We start from the raw sequence: 20,329 nt of genomic DNA on the forward strand, positions 1-20,329 counted from the left end.
CCCAAAACAACCACTGATAATATTTTGCAGTGTTTCCAATCTGTCTGTCTCTCTCCCTTGCATACACAGATATAGTTAATACATGTGCCTATAAATACACTCACACAGGAACACAACTTCTGAAAATTAATGCATGTGTTCACAAACACACAGAAATTTCAAATAGTTGAAATAAATGACACACAGATTTTTAAATGTTTCACTGTGTGGTCATTGGCTTCATCACCAGGATGGCAGAGAATGTAAGTCAGGGACACCGAAAACCATCTGTCTCTTTACTTGGTAGCAGAAAAAAAGGGGCTTTTTGTGGGGAAGGAGGTTGAAATAGATGACTGACATCTAAATATGCATGATTCATAGATTTCATTTATCTAATATTTTTCTATCTTTCAGAAAACTAGGCATTGATGATAGACAGTTGAAAGACATCTGCTCTTCACGCAGAGCAGAGGTGAAACTCAGACTTTTTTGGCCGCTCTGTAGAACTAAACCTCTTCTGGGCTACAGTTTTGCTTTGCCAAAAGACCAGCTTTACCTTTTTTCCTTTTAATTGGCTCTCTCGCAGATACCAAAGCAGACTTTAACTGTAGCAACTCTTTTTTTAACAAAAGGAAGCTGAGTCAAAACGTTGGAAATCGGCCCGGTCATTTTTGAATTGCAGCAAAATCATCTTCCCCACCACTGCTAACATGAACGAAAGGACACCTTCGTGGTTCTGGTTGCTTTGGTCCTAGCTGATGTTCTGCAGGCATTGTCAGGAAGGGACAGTTGGCACCAGCTTCCCGTTGCTGTTGCTGGTGCAGGATGTGTTGTCCCGCTGCCTCCTGGCGGGCCGAGGGCTCAGCCTCTGCAGGAAGGTTGATGGCATTTCTTCTATGAGGGAAAGTTGTGCCCTCAGGACTGCCCATGCCTTTTTTTAAATTAAAATATATTTTTGATTTCTTACACACTTGTAATTTGCGTTATTACACATACAGAAAATGTATCGGGTTTTTCATATTTGCAAAATGTCTGCTCAGATCACTCCATTTTTCCTTTCTTGTTAAAAACATGTTCACAGACAGTACAAAATGGCCTTTCTGTTTACGTGTGTTCTTGTTGTATTGTCTTTGCAGTCGAAATCAGCTGTCCGCCCTGCCCGCCTGCCTGTGTGGTCTGCCTCTCAAAGTCTTAATCGCAAGTAACAACAAACTTGGATCATTACCAGAAGAGATAGGTCAGCTCAAACAGTTAATGGAGTTGGTATGTTACGATTTTTAAGATGCTCTTTTTTGTTGGTTGACTGATCATAGCCTGTGAAGGTATTCAGAAAGACTTTTTGCTACGGTTGGACAAGGAGGAGCCTGATTGGTTAGAGGGCAGTGTATGATAAAGACATTAAGTGGGAGAGGAACAGCCTTGCCTTTGCTGTGACAGACACAGTTCCTGAAATTTGCAGGCTTCCTGCAGTTTACAGCTCCTGAGGTTAGTTCCTGAAGTGTACAGGTTATCACACTGTAGTTAGTTTTTTCAGATTGCATATAAATTTATGAAAATTATGGCTAAACTGGCAAAGTAATCTACAAATAAGTTAGTAGGCCACACTTCATGAAGGCATATAATTAAATCAGAAGACAGAAGAAACTGAGTGCTCTGATTCTGTAAAGATTTTAGAAACCATTGTCCTGAATCGATGTAACTTTAAAATGTGACCATATCCCCAGGGATAGAAAAGAAGAACAAGTTATAGACGGACAGAGATCAGTTATAAATGTGCGCCTGAGGCTGACATGACTGTTCTATTTCAGTCTTTCACTACTAGGTTAATTACTTACCTTGTTTCTAAACTGGGAAAGACTGAATCCCTTCTAGGTTTCCCATGAGCTAACAAGGATGAATGAAGAGGCTAAAACGCAGTAGTCATAATTTATTCTGCAAGTAAGTGTTAATATTTATGCTGTACTGACCTTGTGTCAAGCTCAGGGCTCAATGGGATTAAAATGATGGAAAAGACACAGTTCCTGTCTTCCAGTAGATTCCAGTCTAGAACATCGATGACCAATAAGTTTTGTCTTGCGTGGTTGGTGCTTTGGGGCCACCTGGCACTGCAGTGCTGGCACGTGACACATCATTGTCACCCAAAGTCCACAGTTTACAGTAGGGTTCACTCTTGGTGGTGTACATTCTGCAGGCTTGGGTAAATCCACCATTGTGATATCACAGAGAGAGGTTTCACTGCCCTAACCCTCCCTGGCTCGGCCTATTCATCTCCCCCAACCCACAGCAACCACTGATCTTTTTACTGTCCCTATGGTTTTGCCTTTTCCAGAATGTCATATAGTTGGAATCATACAGCTTCTTTCACTTAGTATTATAATATGCATTTAAGGTTCCTTTCATGTCTTCTCATGGCTTGTTAGCTCATTTTTCTTTAGTGCTGAATAGTATTCCTTTGTCTGGATGTACCAGCATTTGTTTAGCCACTCACATACTGAAGGACATCTTGGTGGCTTCCACGTTTTAGCAATTGTGAACAAAGTTGACAAGTGGGTTCCCCACGCCCCCTACCCCTGCTCCTCGGGTTCCTGTGCCGATGGATGGCACACTGGTAAGGTCAGTCTTCTGGAACCTTTTGGCAGCTGATTTGTGTTTCTGTCCCATGAACCCTGGGCTTAAGTGACACCACATGCCATCCATCAGCTGTGCTCTAGAGCTGTGGACCAGCTCATCTGTTAGCAGGAGGCACGTGTGCTGAGCCCGGGAGCCAGCCCCATACCAGAGCAGGGCTTTCCTCAAATACCCTTCGTCAGCTGCAGGGCTGGCGTGTGTAAACAGTGCTATCTCCAGCTCTGGGATACACGAGCTGCAGGGTGGCTCTCAGGGGGGCCCAGGCTTTTCTTAGGCACCCTGTCCTGGGCCCAGCTCTAGTGAGGACAGCCCTGCATGCTAGTTACAGCACTGTCATGCCACTTACAGCACCTGATCCTTGTGTCTTTTCTCCACCAGCAATAGCCATTGAACCCTCAAGTCCTAGAATGTTCAAGCCATGGGTTATTACAAAAGGCATCTATTCCAAGCTGTTGACATCTTACAAATGAAGAAATTCAAGGCAGAGAGACAGTGAGCAATGTATGGAAGGTCACCCTGGTGTAGCTAAGTTGTAACCTAAGCTGAAACACCCTCACCCAGCACTGTCCGGTGGCAATAGAATGTGAGCAACAAACATGATTTTAAATGTACTGGTAGCCACATTTATAAAAATAAAAAGCAAGTAAAATTATATATATGTATATATGCATGCACACGCGCACACACACACATTCACACTCACACATATATTTAGACAGTGATTCACTCTTTCACCCAGGCTGGAATGCAGTGGCATGATCATAGCTCAGTGCAGCTTTGAACTTCTGGGTTCAAGGGATCTGCCTGCCTCAGCTTCCCTAATAGCCGGGACTACAGACATGCGCCGCCATACCTGGCTAAGTTTTTTGTAGAGACAAGGTCTCACTGTGTTGTCCAGATTGGTCTTGAACTCCTGGCCTCAAGCGATTCTCCAGCCTTGGAGCCTTGGCCTCCCAAAGTGCTAGGATAATAGGCATGAGCCACTATGGTCCATCCTCTTTAACCCCGAATAGCCAAAATATTATTACTTCAACATGTATACAATATAAAAAATATTAATGAGATAGTTTACATTCTTTTTTTCATACTAAATCTTCAAAATTCAGTATGTATTTTACTCTGACAGCACATGACAGATTGGAGTGGCCACATTTCTGGTGCTCGGTGGCGCCATGTGGCAAGTGGCCATTCCACCAGACACTGCTGCCCCATGTGTATGAGCAAGCTTGATCTTTGTGAAAAGCATTTATATTTATGAAGTTGGTGAAAATGTATTAAGTTGTTGTTGTTTCACCACAGGGAGTGACTGGCCTTGCTTAAGGTCACAGACTAAAAAAAGATTACTTTCCATCCATTCTTACTTATCTTTCATATCTTTTTGCTTAAAATAGTAGTGTTAACTATAGGAGACCATACCAGATTATTTTTAGCTATCAACTGGAGAAAAAAGAAATTCCCTGGAGAGCCTGAAGTAATTCTAGAATTGGGGTAGAAGGCTCCTGTTTTGTAATCTCATAGTAGCAAACTTGTTGAAATATTTGGGAGCTCCGCAGGCATTCAGAAGACCTGAAGGCCCGAGTGTGTCAGTGCTGATAAAACCTTACTAGGCTCTAAGCACTGTTTGTTAACTATTTTGGAAGAAATATTTTTAAATATTTTACATCAGACTCAGGGTATCTTTTTTTTTCCTTTTTTTTTTTTTTTTTTCTTTTGAAACAGTCTCGCTCTGTCGTGCTGGGTAGAGTGCAGTGGCATCATCAGTAGCTCACTGCAACCTCAAACTCCTGGGCTTAAGTGATCCTCCTGCCTCAATCTGCTGAGTGGCTGGGACTACAGGCATGCGTCACCGCGCCAGGCCAATTTTTCTATTTTCAGTAGCGACAGGTCTCACTCTTGCTCAGGCTGATCTTGAACTCCTGAGCTCATGCAATCCTCCCGCCTCGGCCTCCAAAGTGTTAGGATTACATGCGTGAACCGCTGTGCCTGGCCAGATTCAGGGTATTTTAAATTCAGTTGTAAAACTCTCTTTTCTTCCAAGAGTGAATGAACATTTCACATTCAACATTCACTTAAAAAACAAAAAACAAAAACACCTTAGCTATCTACAAGAAAGCAGTTGTCCTTTCTCATTTTTAAAAGGAATTGGCATTGGAAAACAATATCTTACTTTTTAAAATATATCACAATTGTCTAAGAATCTTAAAACAAAAAGCATTTCCATTCAGTCATTGGCGTGTCCAGCCATTTGAGACTGTCCAGGGAGTATCAAAAAGTGGTTGTTCCTCCTCCCCTGAAGAAGCCACTAAGAAGTACTACTGAGACATCCTTTTTTTGAGTCAACAAGAGTGGCCAGGTTGTATTTCCACATTGCTGCAGGTGTAGGAGAACTTACAGAATCTTCACTCTATGGAACTGGCCCTGCAGGTTCATTTCTGATGCGAATGATCTAGAACTTTCCAACCTCCGTGGCCACTCTGAATGACTTCTTCCCCCCTGTCACCTTACAACTGTAGCTGCATGCATTGTCTGTTGCTTTGTAAGTCTGTCTGCTTGTGCTTTCTATGGGGGAAGGGGTAAAGCACTTACATTTACCTAGCACCTACTGTATACCAGGCACTCTGCTAGGTACATGGCGTGTATTATTTCCTATAATCTTGAGAGTAACCCAGCAAGGTAGGTGTCATGTTTACATTTTACAGACAAGTTTCAGTTTTGGAATTACTTACGCAAAGCCATGAGGCCACAAAGTGGTGGAGCTGGAGTCAAACCAGGTTTTTCTGATCAAAGTCCACACCACGATGCAGCCACTGTCTCCTCACCTGGGCTGTAAGCCTCTCATGGACAGGGACCCTGATTTCTTTCTTTGGCCTTCCCTGGTTCGACTGGTTTTGCCTTGAAAGTTGTGGCCCACCATGAACAGCTGGAAGTGAACAGGAGAATGTTACAAAAAAGAGTTGGGTACAAGCGGGCAATGTCTCTCTCCTTGTTTTGTTTCCATGGGACCAACAGGCAGGCAGGGGGTCTGTAGAGTTCTCTTGTGTTGACCAAACCTTATTTTACTCATTAAAACCTTGTTAACATTTTGAAAACATGGTTCTTTTACTGTGAAATCATGCCGGAAAATAAGGTTTATTTGGTAAGAGGTGCTGTGTAATGCCACATATTATAATTAACAGGCAACTGCACAAACACACTAAGTTAGAACACAATAAATTGAGAGCCTTTTATGGAGCATTTGCCAAAGATCTACGAATTTTCTCTTTGGTCCCCTGTACATGGTGACATGGTGAGGTTCAGAGATGGGCTGTCTTGTTTGGTTTTTCTCAATTCTGTCCCGCGCCACCCCCCCCCCCCCCGCCCCGACTCATGCAGCGTGTGAAAATCATGTCTTCTAGCTCTTACTCTCATGTAAGAGAGCACAGTATCACTGATTTAGAAACCTGCTTTTACAATCAGAAAGCTCACAAGGCCTGGCTCAAGTAATAACTGGTTGGAAGGTACATTTCTTGGCCTTAACGAGATACACTATTTTTTATTCTCTTTTCATGAAACGTTTGGTTGTGTGGAGAGTTTCAATTCAAGCACTGATTATAGACACATGATGTATCGAACTGCTTCTGAGGAAAATCCCTTCTTCATTATTTTTATATAATCTCTGAGGTAGGTATAGTGGGGACATAAATTCGCCTGGCCGCCATAGTCATTTGTCCAGTCATGGTCCCTGGAGTTGCCTCCTGACCTGTCTGGTTTCTCTGGGACAACTGGGCTCCCTCAGATCCATTCTGTTGTTTCCATTTCTGCTTTTCTTAGGAAGAGCAGCAGGGTAGGGCATGTGTTTATGGGTGTAGAAGGGGTATGAAGTAGAGTCCTACACTGGAAAGGAGACACTGGTGTGAGAGGGAATAATTTATTATACCAGAGGTTGCTTGAAAAAGTTTCAAGTTTAAATGAACACACTGATTTTTCTTTTTAAAAAAAGAAAGTCTGACCACAGGCATTGAGATCTTTTTTATTGCTCAGAAAATAAAATGGATGTTTTTACTAAGTTTGTTATATATCTGTGTTTCAACAAAAGTCATTTCATTATTTCTGATGTAGTAAATGGATTTTCCTGATGTTGGAAGAAAATTAGAATTATTTAATCCTCAACTCTTCTTTCCATAGAGACACAGAGAGTATATAACATTTACCCAAAGTTACACCGTGAGTCATACAAAAGGGATTTCCACAAAAGGGCATCATGGTTACATGATGGGAGGCTAGTGTTAATAGCTTGCATTTCCTGTCAGAACGTTTGCATTTTCTTCAAGTATGTAAATAGCTAGATTTATCACAAAAATATGACGGAAGCAATAGTATCGCCACACTAAACTTGTGCAAACCTGAGTGTGAGAGAAAGGTTGCTTGTGAGAATACCACCTGCGACTCCACAGTGTGGCCCAGTCTCACTGGATCTCTTCTCTAATCAAGATCATCTGCGCTCAGTATTTATGTCGGTTTTCATGAGCTATCACTCCTTAAAAAAAAAAAAAAAAAAAAAAAAAATTTTTTTCCAAAAGTGAGCATTACCTAGTTTAATAATCCTTGAATTTATTCTGGTATTTTAAATCTTTGTCATTTTTGCATTCTGAAAGTTAATTAGCAGCTAGTACTTAGTAACAAAAATGTATTAATCTCCAACATGCATCTAACACTAGAGACTTCTTTTAGTTTGATGAAAAGAGAATCTTAATTTCCAAAGTTTTTCTTGTGGCTTTTGGTTAAACCAGTGGAAAATAAGTATATTTTAAGTCATAGTCCAAATTCTCCATTTAGTTTTTTATCTAAATGACAAAGTTGGACTGCCTCGTCCATAAAAACTTAAGCTTGAGTAGTTATATTATAATTAGATCTATTTCTGAGTCAAAAAGAATAAACTCAGTAAATATTTATGACAGATGCTCATAATGATTCTTTTTAATCTACCTGCATGTTTGTAATATTATAACACTAAGTATATGGGAATTTGATTTCACTGAAGTTTGGAATAATTATTCTCTAAGATATGGCTTAGGGCTAACAGAAAATTCAGGAGGGATTTATTTGACTATTCTAATAAGTAACTGAATCTGTAATTTACAACCCAATAAATTCTGACTAATTGCAGAAGTGTGAGGCATTAGTGTTATTTTATAAATTTATTTTCCTGAATCATTATCTTCTTTAAGTAACTCCAAAAATCCATACTTTATCTTAGGCTAAATTTGGACAGAAGTGTTCTAGAGAACAAGGCCACTCTAGGCATATTGCTTTTACATTTTCAGAACTGAAATATCTTATCCCCAAACACCTAGACTATTATCTCCTCTTTCTTCCTCCTCATCCCCCGGCTCATTAAGACATAATTACCCACGGGGCTTTATTTTTGTGATGAAATTCATAGCTTCTTTAAAAGTTGGCAAGGTTCAGTGACTCGTTCAGAGAATAGAATTTTTCACTGTTTTCTACACTATGTAATTATACAATAGTGAAAAGTCTTTATCTTGCTTATGTGTTAGATCTGTCTGGACAATAATTGCCCCCCCCCCGAATTATTTTGTCAGGACAGGAAGTAACTGACAACAATATGGAGAGCTATTAGAATAATTTGACCTTCACTATATACCCTTGAAAATATGAATGGACAATTGGATTTTGTGTTTCTAATTGTCTACAGATGTCCTGTCCTGCAAGTCAGAAGGAAAACTTGTGTTTATCATTATGTGAAGTTTTTTTTAAGTAAATTAGGTAACCATTTTCCCTACTAGTAATAAGTAAATATAGCTGAGGGGAGTTGATTTTCTTTGATAAAGCCATTAAGTTAGAAATGTATGTTGGAAATGATTACCGCATATTCAGAGAAACAGCGTACCTTGATTTCATGGAGAACACAGGCATGACCAGCAAAGAGTAAGGTGAATATAGTCACTAAAATATGGACCAAGGGTTAGTTTCATATCAGCATATTTCATGCTGTGAATAGTATGCTGCCTAAATATATCAATTATCTTTCTGCTTCCTTCTCCCCCACCCTTATTTTTTAAGAGAAAGATTTTTCTTAAACATTATGTCCTTGAAACTTCTGAAAATTGTCAGTTTCACATTGAAAATCTGTGATTTCCATGATCTGCAAAAGAGTCTTTCTCGTGCTGTCCCTCACAAGACTTACAAAAACTTATTTTAGATGTCAATGACGGAAATTTTCTCTATCGATGGAAAGTAATTCCCACGAATTCTTCCCCACTGCACCCTCTCCACCCATCAACAACACCACGTGGTCGTAAGTCCCATAGGATGACTTGATTTCATGTATTTCTAGGGCTCACCTGTGTGTACCGTTGGTTTGAGGGCTCTTTTTACATAGAACGGAATGATAACTCTTATTTATTTGTAACTTAGTTAAGGCAAAGAAAGATAAAGCTTTCATTGAAAGGATTTGGTTCTTGGCTTCTGTGACTGACCAGATGCCACCGTAATTGGGAAAAGATGGCATTTCACCGTTCACTTCTCGTATGTGGAAATATATTCAGAAAGACGGAGCAATTTACCAACTCAGCAAGAGGCTGAGAGTGACTGAACAAATCTCTGGACCTCCTAATTCTGTAATTACTTCCTGAGACCTTCTTGTTTCTGCAAATGTGCTTGTGAAGTTTTTTATTTTGTTTTTGTTTTAAACACCAGGGGTGTTTTTCTTAAAATTGTGTGTGATTTTTCTGGGCCAGGAGGGATGCAGCAACGGCAGCTTGAGGGTGATGCCACGGAACACCCAGCGCTCTCAGCCGTATCACCCCACCCCCCGTCAGACAGCTGTGCAGAGAAGCTTGGTGGGGTGACTACACTCTGTACACTCCGGCTTTATAGATTGCAGCTTCGTTCCCTTTTAGCAGGAGCAATGTTGTCCCCTTCGTCAAGTGACACCCATTGAGCACCCTCATGACCATGACAGGTTGGCCGGTCACCTGGGGAGTGAGATGAGATTAGGTTGGAGGATAGGGACCCACTGTGTTGTGTGTAGCCCTGGTCTAACTGGAGCCTGGGGGTTTTGGGGGCATAGGTGGGTGACAGGTTCATCTCATCTGCATGAAAGTGAAACAGACAGATGTCTGAAACCGGGCTTTGCTGCATTCTAAGGTGTAAGGGGGCAGTTTTTGCAAGTTCAAAAGTGAAGTGGGATATCTAAGGACTTGACCTCACTGTGATCTTTCATAGCCCAAATAATTACCTTTGGTTCTATGATACCAAGTGGGACCTGCACGGGGTTTAGTGTGCATATTGGGGCATCCTGGGGTCCCAGCCACGAGATGGAGCCACACTGTTATGGGGTATCACCACAAGTAGATTATCCAAGTTTCACCCAACATTTATTGAGCCTTTACTTTATACCTGGCCCTCCACGAGGCACCAGAAGGATAGAGTGAATAAGATATAGTCCCTCGCACCTAGGAGCTGACAGGCTTAAAGCAGAAGGCAAACATGTGAGCAAAGGAATTATAGTAACCCACTATCAGTAGCATCACAAAGAAAGAAGAGTGGTCACTGTCCCCGGATGTGGGTTCAGAGTGGCAGAGAGAAGCCTTGGGAAAGATTTTAAAGAGGCAGCTAAGGCTTAAAGATGAGTAAGTGGGACAAGAGACAGACAATCTTGGCACATCAGGTAGGGAAAGAACCTGAACAAGTTTGGGGACTGAAACAGCTGGGCACACGCTGAGAATTGCAAGAAGCAGTACCATGGCTGGAGTGTGGGGTACAAGGAAGGATATTCAGAGCAATGGTGGTGGAGAAACCAGCAGCCCTCGTCATAGACTCTAGGTCTTGCTTCCAAGTTTGGACTTTATTCTGTAGTTGCCAAAGATCCCCTGCAAGTGTTTAAGCTGGAGACAACATAATGAAATGTGCACTCTGGCAGCTCTGCGAAGGATGGATCCGAGGAGGAGATTGACGTGTGGAAACCAGTCAGGAGACCACCGTAGTGCCCAGCTGGCTGAGAGCAGTGCAGGTCTGGACTACAGGGGTAGCTGGAGAGCAGGGCACAACTCCCAGGGCCAAGAGGAAGAGTGGGATTAGGGGAGATAATGAGGATGTAGAAGATTATAAATGTCAAGGCCTCCATGTTGCATGTGTCCAGAGGTGATTCTAATCAAGGATTAATGGAGTATTTGCCTTCTAAAGCAAAGAAGACAAAAATTGCATTTCATAGTCTTGCCTGTAAAATGTGTGGAAAGGTGGTCAGCCATGAGGTTTCTAGCCATACGGTGAGAACTCCATTTTAAATAAATAGTGCATCCAAACAGTGCATTAATAGTCATAGATTTTCACTGTAAAATGTGAGAGTTTGGCAAGATACGATGCATTGTCATTTTCTATTTAGAGTCACTGTGGGATAGCCCTGTGTTAACTCTGGCACTTTCATGCTTTGGGCGACTGGCTAAACTTTTCTGAGCCTCAATTTTCTGATATGTGAATATTAGGCTAGTGATATTGCCTTAGGGGTTTGTTGTGAGAATTAAATAAAATTGCAGCAGGTGAAAGTGTCAGGCCAGAGGCTGGCAAAGCAGCTACCAAATACTACTAACATCTTCTCTTTTCTCCCTTTTTCTCTCCTCTGAGGGTGTTTAAAGCCTTGAACTTTCTTTTTCTTCTCTGTGCTGAGCCTTAATGCTAGGGACCTGGGGACCAGCATAAGAGCATACCTGTGTAGTTGTCCAAATATTTAAATTCCTTAAGGAGATGTCACATGAAATGCTTGACTTCGTGGAAAAAGGCATTTATGGTTGCTCTCTCTGCTTTTGATGCAGGATGTCAGCTGCAACGAGATCACCGCACTGCCCCAGCAGATAGGTCAGTTGAGATCTCTGCGGGAACTGAATGTCAGAAGAAATTACCTTAAAGTTTTACCACAAGGTAAAAAAGAAAAGGGAAAAAAATGAAGAAAATGGGAGACTTTGATTATTGTTTTGGTGTACCTTTGGGAAGAGGGTGGATCTTGCGTGTATGCTTACTGCTCATAATTATGATTTGAATTTCACATGCAGATAACGGAAGAGTGATGCTCACACTGTAATTGTAGTCAAGTGCTACGGCATCAAGATCATTCCCCTGTACAATGCTGTGCGGGGATAGGGGTGGCGTGGGGGTTTTAGTTTGCTAGGGCTGCTGTGACAGAACTCCAGATGGGATGGCTTAAATAACAGAAGTTTATTTTCTCACACTTTTGGAGGCTGGAAGTCCGAGATCAAGATGTGAGTAGGGTTGGTTCCTCTCTCCTTTTTTACAATCAGGAGCTTGGAAGGCGCCTTGTAGGGGATAGTGGGTCTGAATTTTGTATTTGGGTTTGGACCTGGATCAGGAATGAATTGATGAGCCTCGGAACTCTGAATGCTCCTCACAACATGCTCTTTCCAAGATCACATTGATTTCCATTCTTTTGACTTAAGGAACTCTAGACATACCTAACATATATTTAAACATGTGTTTAAAAACATGCCCCAAACAAAAGCATGTATTTGGAACCAGTCAGCATTTGGTTCTTTGACATTACTGCAGCAATTTGAGAGCTGCCTGATTTTTACTGTCCTGTTCCTGCATCTAGATCTTTGCCTTGAAATGCTTCCTTATTCCAGGCAAGAAAATGGAGCTCATGAAAGGGAAAGAACTTTATAAAATGTGGTGTCCATTATAGATGGAAGGTTCAAGTGTCTGCCTACAATCTTTCACCTTTCTCATGCTGACTAGCATTTTACAGAAGTAGAAATTATCTCAGCATAAGATTTTTTTACTTTATTACTTGAGATGACTTGGTATAAATAAATATATTGGTTTTTCATTTTGTCCTTGTGCAATCTCATTTTTTGAATGTATAAAAGATTTTGAATGTATGAAACATTTTTTGACTGTTTTTCTGAGTTTAAGCAAGTACAAAAAGAAAACTCTTAAAAGCAAATTTACATGCATATAACCTTTTATCCACTAAACAAAATTTTATTTAAATCTAAGCACCCACGTTAATCATTATGAAAACATCACAGATGGTTGAACTCTCATTTTCAAAAGGAAAAATTAGTTTAATCGTTGTGCAGTTGCCTTAATAGTTTAGAAACGTGGAAAGTGCACCTGTAAAATCTAGGTTTTTGTTTCTCTTGCCACTCCTTAATCTCTTACCTTGAAAGCATTCCTTTCCCTTAAAAGATCAGTTACAAATTGCTATACTTTCCATAATTATGTTTTCTCAGTTTTGATATTTTAAAATACACTCAAAGTTAAAATTTTAGTTTACTAGAAAATCTTTTTTTTTTTTTTTAAATAATTTCCCAATTTCCTAAGGGCTGGGTATGGTGGTGGCTCACGCCCATGATCCCAGCACTTTGGGATGCTTAGGCAAGAGGATTGCTTGAGGCCAGCAGTTCCAGACCAGCCTGGGCAATGTAGGAGACCCTGTCTCTACAAAAAAGAGAAAAGGGAGCCAGGCATGGTGGTGTGCACCTGTGGTCCAAGCAGTAGGCTGAGGCAAGAGGATTACTTGAGCCCAGGAGTTTGGGATTGCAGTGAGCTATGATTGTGCCACTGCATTCCAGCCTGAGTGACAGAGTGAGACCCTGTCTCTAAAAAATAATAATATAATTTCCTGAATATCAAATTTTTTTTTTTTTTTTTTGCTTCACTCTGGAGAACTCTATTGACAAAAGAGCATTGATAATGCTTTCAGGCAGTGAATTTAAAGACTTTCCAGATTGCCTTACATGTCTTTCCTCTTTGGGTACCCCTCCTCATATGTTTTCAATTTGAGGAGGAAAAAAAAAAGTTTGTGGCCTAATTACCCATATCAGTTTTGTGATGTTGTAGTATAACAACTGCAATGAGGAGACCATATTTTATTCTTTCTAGGACCAGTATGAACAGAAAATTAAAATAGCCGTTCATTGCCTCTCTTTGCAGTGGGGAGAGAGAAGTGGGATTTGTTCTTATTTATTAATTTTTTTCTCACTCCCTTTTTCTGCTTCATTTCTTTAGACCTATGCTGGAATGATGTTGCAGGATTATCACTTTCTCCCTCATTTTATTGTTGTAAAACCGTCCAGTTCTTGTTTTTCTAAATTACAATGGCAATTATGTTCCAAACTGGAACTAAAAGAAAGGGAAATAGTCATTATAAAATCATTCCATGTTTTATTTACCTGTAAGTTCCTGCCTGCTGTGTCTTCCATGAACTAAGCCCTCTAGTCTTACTTTGAAATCTTCATTTTTTAAGTGTCAAAAAATTGTTGACGATCCGGAGTCATGTTAAATTCTGCCGCTGATTGGCCGACCTAAGTTTAGTGAGTAAAGTTAACCGTGTCCGAGACACGTTAGTGTCCCTCTGGGTTGCAGCAAGGAGGTACTCCTCTTAGCATGGAATCCCCTAATGCTTAGCTGTTTCAGAAGCAAACAGGGAGGTGAAAGGGGATCTCACTTTTCCTTATCCTTTCACTTTCATGAGTCCACTGTCCTCTAGTCTAGAAACAATTGCAGTCCCGTTACTTCTTTCCTTTAGACAAAGTAATTCGATAAGTAATAAAGAAGGAAAGTCCCTGACATCCCCCGAGTGCCCTGAATTCCGAGAAGAGATACTGGTCACTGGGAGACTCTTTCTTGGTGTCATCTGAAGTGGTGTAGCTGAGTAAAGTGAAACTCTAGGGCAGCGTGGAGGGGGAGGAGGAATGGTGTGAATTCTTGCTCCGGGACACTGCCTTCAGTTCCTCTTCTTGATCTCATTCTTGCCCTTCGTCCCTTTGGAACTCCTTGAGTATTTCAAAACCATATTTCACCCCTTAACAGATCTCATAACAAAAATTCTGAGGCCTCATTCTGAAATGAACCCTCCATAGCCTCAGACAGACATCTCAGTGGCTTGCCAGCGTCACCCTGGGTGTCTGGCGTGGCGCGGCCTCTCTCTGCTCTATGGAATATATTCGACTTTGTAGCTAGCAGCTGCCAATGTTGGTTTGAATGCTTGAAATTACTGAGTGTTAACTGTGCCACTGGGTGGGGATTTTAAGCTAAATAGAATGTTCTGTCTTGTTAGTGGAGCTACAGAAGACTTTTTTAAAAGCAGTAGAATTAAGCGTCATCAAACCAGAATTACAGGGCCTGTCAAAAAATTCTGAATTAGGTAACATTTTTTTAAGTGCAATTGAAAAACATCATGGACATATTTATTGTAACTAGTTCTGGGATAATGCCAGTTCAAATACATTGAGTAGATAAGAATATTCTATAATTAGCATATTATTCATGTGCTAGCAAGTGCTCCTGGGAAACAGTTTGAAGTTAAAACATAAACATGTTCTGTGTGATGTGGCTTATGTGATTCTTTTGCTGGAATAAAAGGCCTTTTAAACAATAGATATTGTAAATGTCAAGTATTTCCAACTCTCACCAAAACGAACAACAGTTTAAAATTTGAGGGCTCCCCATGAAAGATTTCCGCCCCCCCTTAGTAAAATGTTACATACACATACCATGTAGACCTAATGTACGACTTGATTTTGGTTATGCTAGATGATATTCTTCCTGATAAGCAGAAAATTAATTTTTGAATGTTTTCAGGCAGACTTTTAATCTTGTTGCTTTCTAAGGTTTGTTCCTTTCTTTCTTTTTTTCTGTTATTTTAGAATTGGTAGATCTTCCCTTGGTAAAGTTTGACTTTTCCTGCAACAAAGTGCTCGTGATTCCCATTTGTTTTAGAGAGATGAAGCAGCTGCAAGTGTTACTGCTCGAGAATAACCCTCTGCAGTCTCCTCCAGCACAGGTGAGGGGTCCGGCAGCAAAGCCAGTACCGTGGGATGCGCTACCAGTAGCACTTAAGCAGCTCTCCTGAGGACTACGTTTTCGATTCTCTGCTGAATTAAGATGGTATTAGATACAATCACTAGCAGCCACAGTCTTTCAGAAGATGCAGCCTGAATCTGACCACAGTAAATTGTCTTCTGCTGCATCAGGTCCATTTACCAGCATTTGGCCACTATCCTGGTCACGCCTACCCCAGATTTTATGTTTATTTCTTTCTCTCTCTCTCTCTTTTTTTTTTTTTTTTTTTTTTTGTGGAGACAGGGTCTTGTTCCACTGCCCAGGCTGGAGTGCAGTGGCACAATCATGGCTGTCTGCAAACTCCTGGGCTCAAGCGATCCTCCCACCTCTGCCTCCCTGAGCAGCTGGGACTACATACTACAGGCCCATGCCACCCTGCCTAGCTAATTTTCTTTATTTCTTGTAGAGACGGGGATCTCGCTGTGTTTCCCAGGCTGGTCTTGACCTCCTGCATGCAGATGATCCTCCTGCCTCGGCCTCCCAGAGCAGCTGGGACTACAGGCATGCACTACCATGTCTGGCTAATTTTTTTATTACTATTTTGTAGAAATGGGGTCTCACTGTGTTGCCCAGGCTGGTCTCAAACTCCTGGCCTCAAGTGATCTTTCTGCCTCTGCCTCCCAAAGTGCTGGGTCTACAGGCGTGGACCACCGCACCCAGCCTAGTTCTCATTTTTTGAGAAACTTTCTCATGGAGTATATGGCTTATAAAAGGAATGATGTATTTCTTATTTGAATATTAGAAAATGGAGTTTAAACATCTTAAAATGTGATTATTGATTCTTTAGAGATAGGGCTTAAGATCAAATATATCAACTGTATGAGAAAAAAATGAAATATATGTGCTTTCAGATGATTAACCATGTAGATATTTTAAAGTTTTTCTTTTTTAAAATAATTTAACAACTTCTTAAATCTACAATTATTTTAAAGCTCTCAATTGCTTTCTTATGGGCTTGAAAATTATTTTCAAGCCATCTTTTGCCATCTTTTGTGATTGGAGTGTTACTCGGTCAGCTATCTGACTTTTATACTTTTTACACTATATTTATACTTGAATACAATTCTGTTACAATTTTGTAGTTTAATTCAAGAAAAAGTAGAAATTGGGCTGGGCGTGGTGGCTCATGCCTGTAATCCTAGCACTCTGGGAGACCGAGGCGGGAGGATCATTTGAGCTCAAGAGTTCGAGACCAGCCTGAGCAAGAGCGAGACCCTGTCTCTACTAAAAAAATGGAAAGAAGTTAGCCAGACAACTGAAATATATATAGAAAAAATTAGCCAGGCATGGTGGCGCATGCCTATAGTCCCAGCTACTCAGGAGGCTGATGCAGGAGGATAGCTTGAGCCCAGGAGTTTGAGGTTGCTGTGAGCTAGGCTGACGCCATGGCACTCTATCCCAGGCAACAGAGCCAGACTCTGTCTCAAAAAAAAAAAAGAAAAATTAGAAATTGCTTGAGCGTTATTTTCTATTTAAAGGAGAATTTGGAGGAAATGATTCCCGTTATGTTTTGCAGAGTTTAAATTTAGTGTGCAATGTTAGGGTGTTACTAAAAATGAAATTGTGAGACGATATACACAGAGTCAGGATCTGGTATTCACATTTTGTTTTGTCATTGAAACATAAATATGTATTATTAATTTCTTCACAGATTTGCACAAAGGGCAAAGTGCACATATTTAAGTATCTGAGCATACAAGCATGCCAGATTAAAACAACTGACTCCCTTTATCTCCACACCATGGAGAGGCCACATTTACATCAGCACGTGGAAGACAGGTGAGTCAATGCCTTCACTCTAAGCCCCTGTTTAGAATTTGCTTAGGCAAAGACCTTCCAGGTAACTAACTGCAAAAATCTATTTGCTCACTCAACCAATTCAAATTTTTAACTTGGAGTTTGAGAAACTATTGAAATAAGAAAGAGGAAATTGATGCTGTAGAGAACATTTTGACATCTCTAATCTCATCTACCATCTCCTAATCAATAATCAGTAATCAATCAATAATCCTTCCTGAGTACATGTATATATACTTATATAAATAAGATCTATAATATAAATATGGAGATTTTTTCCTTAGAACAACTATATCAAACTCAGATACGCCTTTATTACAATTATTAATTTTGAATGTGTCTCCAGAACATTGTTAAGAAAAATTGCCGGCTTTATTTTTTAGTTGTCTTTTAAAAATGCAGGGTGTGTAGTTTTTGCCACTTCCTGTTTTGAATGGAAGTGTTAGAATCCTTTCACAAGTCCTTAGCCTTTTTATGGCATAAATCAAGTCCTGAACTTCCAGAAAACAAAACTCCCACACCAAACACACTTATAGAAATGTAAGTCCTTTCTGAGAATTCTTCACTGCAGAAATCTTTTCCTTCACTTTTTGCTAAATGAGGTAAACTTAAAATTTCAGACTACCCTAACGTTACTTTTATATAATGCTTAAAATATGTATCCATTAGTTTATCTTGTAAAGATCCTATCAAATGTATTTAATCACTGGATAAAAATTTACAGAATTATTGAAAGTAAGCCCATTTTATCACATAAGAGGTAAAGGCAATTATGTGGCTTACTGCTTTTTTTATATGCTAGAATCAATAAAATAAGAAAATTGGTAACTGTTTTAAAGAAACAACTTGACATCTAAGAGCAGGCCAGTTGGTTAGAGTGTAAATCCATGAAACCATGAACATAAAGAATTTATCTTGTACTGTATTTAGACAGTAAAAGTGTCAGATTTTCATTAGGCCCCTGTCTTAATATTCTTTAATACTGAACTGATTTGTTGCTTTATGATAATAATAATAATTTGTATAACCAAGTCATTATTAGAATATAAACTGATATATCTTGGTGTGAACTTTGTGATTTTAATTTTTTCTAAATGAATTCAATATTGATGACATCTATCCCAGCAAGAAGGATTCTGATTCTGGAGTTGGAAGTGACAATGGAGATAAGCGATTGTCTGCCACGGAGGTAAAGTCAGTGATCAGATTTATTTCCTACCTGCTTCCAAATGTATCTGTCAGTGTTCACTGAACTCCTTTCTGGTAAAGGGCATTGATGCATCTGCATGAGAATATGTGATACCATTTATGAAAGCAATTTGAAATCCTCTAAGTGTTATGTAAATATTAGCGTTGTTAGCTTATTCTGCATCTTTAATGTTTTGCAAATACCTCGAGTCCCTATCTTCTTCTTCTCCTACTGTCACACATTATCTAGAATATTCTTGAATGCTTCATAAATATTATGAAATGACTAATTAATGTGCAAGTGCCCCTGAAGTACTTGTATAAATATGTTTGGTTTTAAGTGATAGAGAAATGTAGGAAAAAGTTGTTCGTATGCATCCATAAATGTTAAGGAGTCATGTGTATATTTAGCACTTTACCCATAGGAAATGCATTTATGAGTTGCTATAGTTTTTATAACAATATTTGTTTTCCTAAAACTCTTAGATTGTGTTCTCTTCAGATAATTGGATAAAAGTTTGGTTATTTGTAAGCTAACAGGCCTCACAAACTAGAGGTTCCTATAGTGGTTATAAATAATTTCATTAACACATTTATTATCTCACATATAGTCTATTAGATTCTCCCAAATCTCACACTAATGTACCATGAAGTGGAGCTTCTTGACCCAGGAAACTAAAAAGGTGTGGTAGGGGAAGTACCAGATATTCTTCCCTTTTTGAGGGAAGTTACTGAGTTTTGGGACATTATAATGCTCTTTGAAGTTGTCATTAATAGCCTAATTACCTCATCTAAGGAATTCACATTTTTCCTATGTATGACTCCAGGAAAAAGCCTTTCCCAGTTCTCCTCAGGTCTTTGAAGTTTAATAAGTAAAGTATTTGAATTTATTTTTCACAAAATGCTTTATAAAGCAGTGTATTAAGAAAATAGGATCCCTTAAAATACAGAACATTTTGAAAGGAAGACCAGTGAGTAGGCAGAAAAGGACCAGTGTCAATAAAAGAAAATGACACCCAAGAAGCCACAAGAATAGTTCCCTGTGGTTCAGCTAGAGTTGGGGGTGGGGGGAGGCTAACACATTTCTTTACAAGTTGTATTTTAATTCATCTTGTTCAGCTTTATTAAAACTCTGAAGTCCCCTCAAATGGACCATTGTTTTGGAAATTACTCACCCTAAGCATATTTTCTATTAAGTTAAAACAGACTCTGCTTTATCCTTTCTCTCTCTCCTCAGACTAATTAAGTTCATTAATAAAACATTATACAAAGAACTTCATTATCCTTTTGTTCTCACTTAGTATAAGTAGGATGCTAATATCATTCTAAAAGGAGGCCAAAGATTTATTCTCTCCCTTTTAATTAGATGCATATCTTTGGAATTTTGCTAAATGTTTGAGATGAGAGCTGGGTGGAAGAAAAAGGGAGAATAGAAAGGATTATAGTCAAAAGAATGAAATTCACGCATCTTCCTGTTGGCCTTTTCCTGTCTCACCTTAGAGCCACACTACCTAAGAATGCCTCCAAGAGATCTGCTTTTTTAGAATGATAAGGGTTCTAAATTACCTTATGTAGCTTTCTGTTTTGATTTTGGCAAAGATGTTACCATCCTTGTCAGTCGATCTCACACCCCATTTGCCTTTCATTATGGGGTTCAAGGAGCACACCTTCTTCTCTGTCTTTGGCTGTTGCCATTGTCTGATTTAGCATTTGTCTAATTTGATAAATTAAGAGCGTGTTTTTCTCAAGATAAACAAGAAAGTGTGAGGCTCTGTGAGTATTTATTTAATGAATGAGATGCACACTTGTTTTCTCTCAGTTTCTAAACAATTTGTGAATGTGTCTAAAAGTAAACGAGTTCAGTGGCAGCCTAGGG

General features: G+C 39.7%; 1 protein-coding gene across 2 annotated transcripts in view; it reads left to right on the forward strand.

Annotated features, from left to right (window-relative positions):
* Window positions 1–20,329, forward strand: part of LRCH1 (leucine rich repeats and calponin homology domain containing 1) — a 169,176-nt gene that overhangs the window by 94,680 nt on the left and 54,167 nt on the right. For both annotated transcript variants that reach the window (XM_069467684.1, XM_069467683.1), the window contains exons 3-7: window positions 1,116–1,242; window positions 11,421–11,526; window positions 15,273–15,409; window positions 17,120–17,247; window positions 18,391–18,454. In XM_069467684.1, coding sequence (XP_069323785.1) covers window positions 1,116–1,242; window positions 11,421–11,526; window positions 15,273–15,409; window positions 17,120–17,247; window positions 18,391–18,454 — 562 coding nt within the window. The remainder of the gene's footprint in view (window positions 1–1,115; window positions 1,243–11,420; window positions 11,527–15,272; window positions 15,410–17,119; window positions 17,248–18,390; window positions 18,455–20,329) is intronic.

This window comes from Eulemur rufifrons, chromosome 4, assembly GCF_041146395.1.
Source record: "Eulemur rufifrons isolate Redbay chromosome 4, OSU_ERuf_1, whole genome shotgun sequence".
Taxonomy (NCBI): Eukaryota; Metazoa; Chordata; class Mammalia; order Primates; family Lemuridae; genus Eulemur; species Eulemur rufifrons.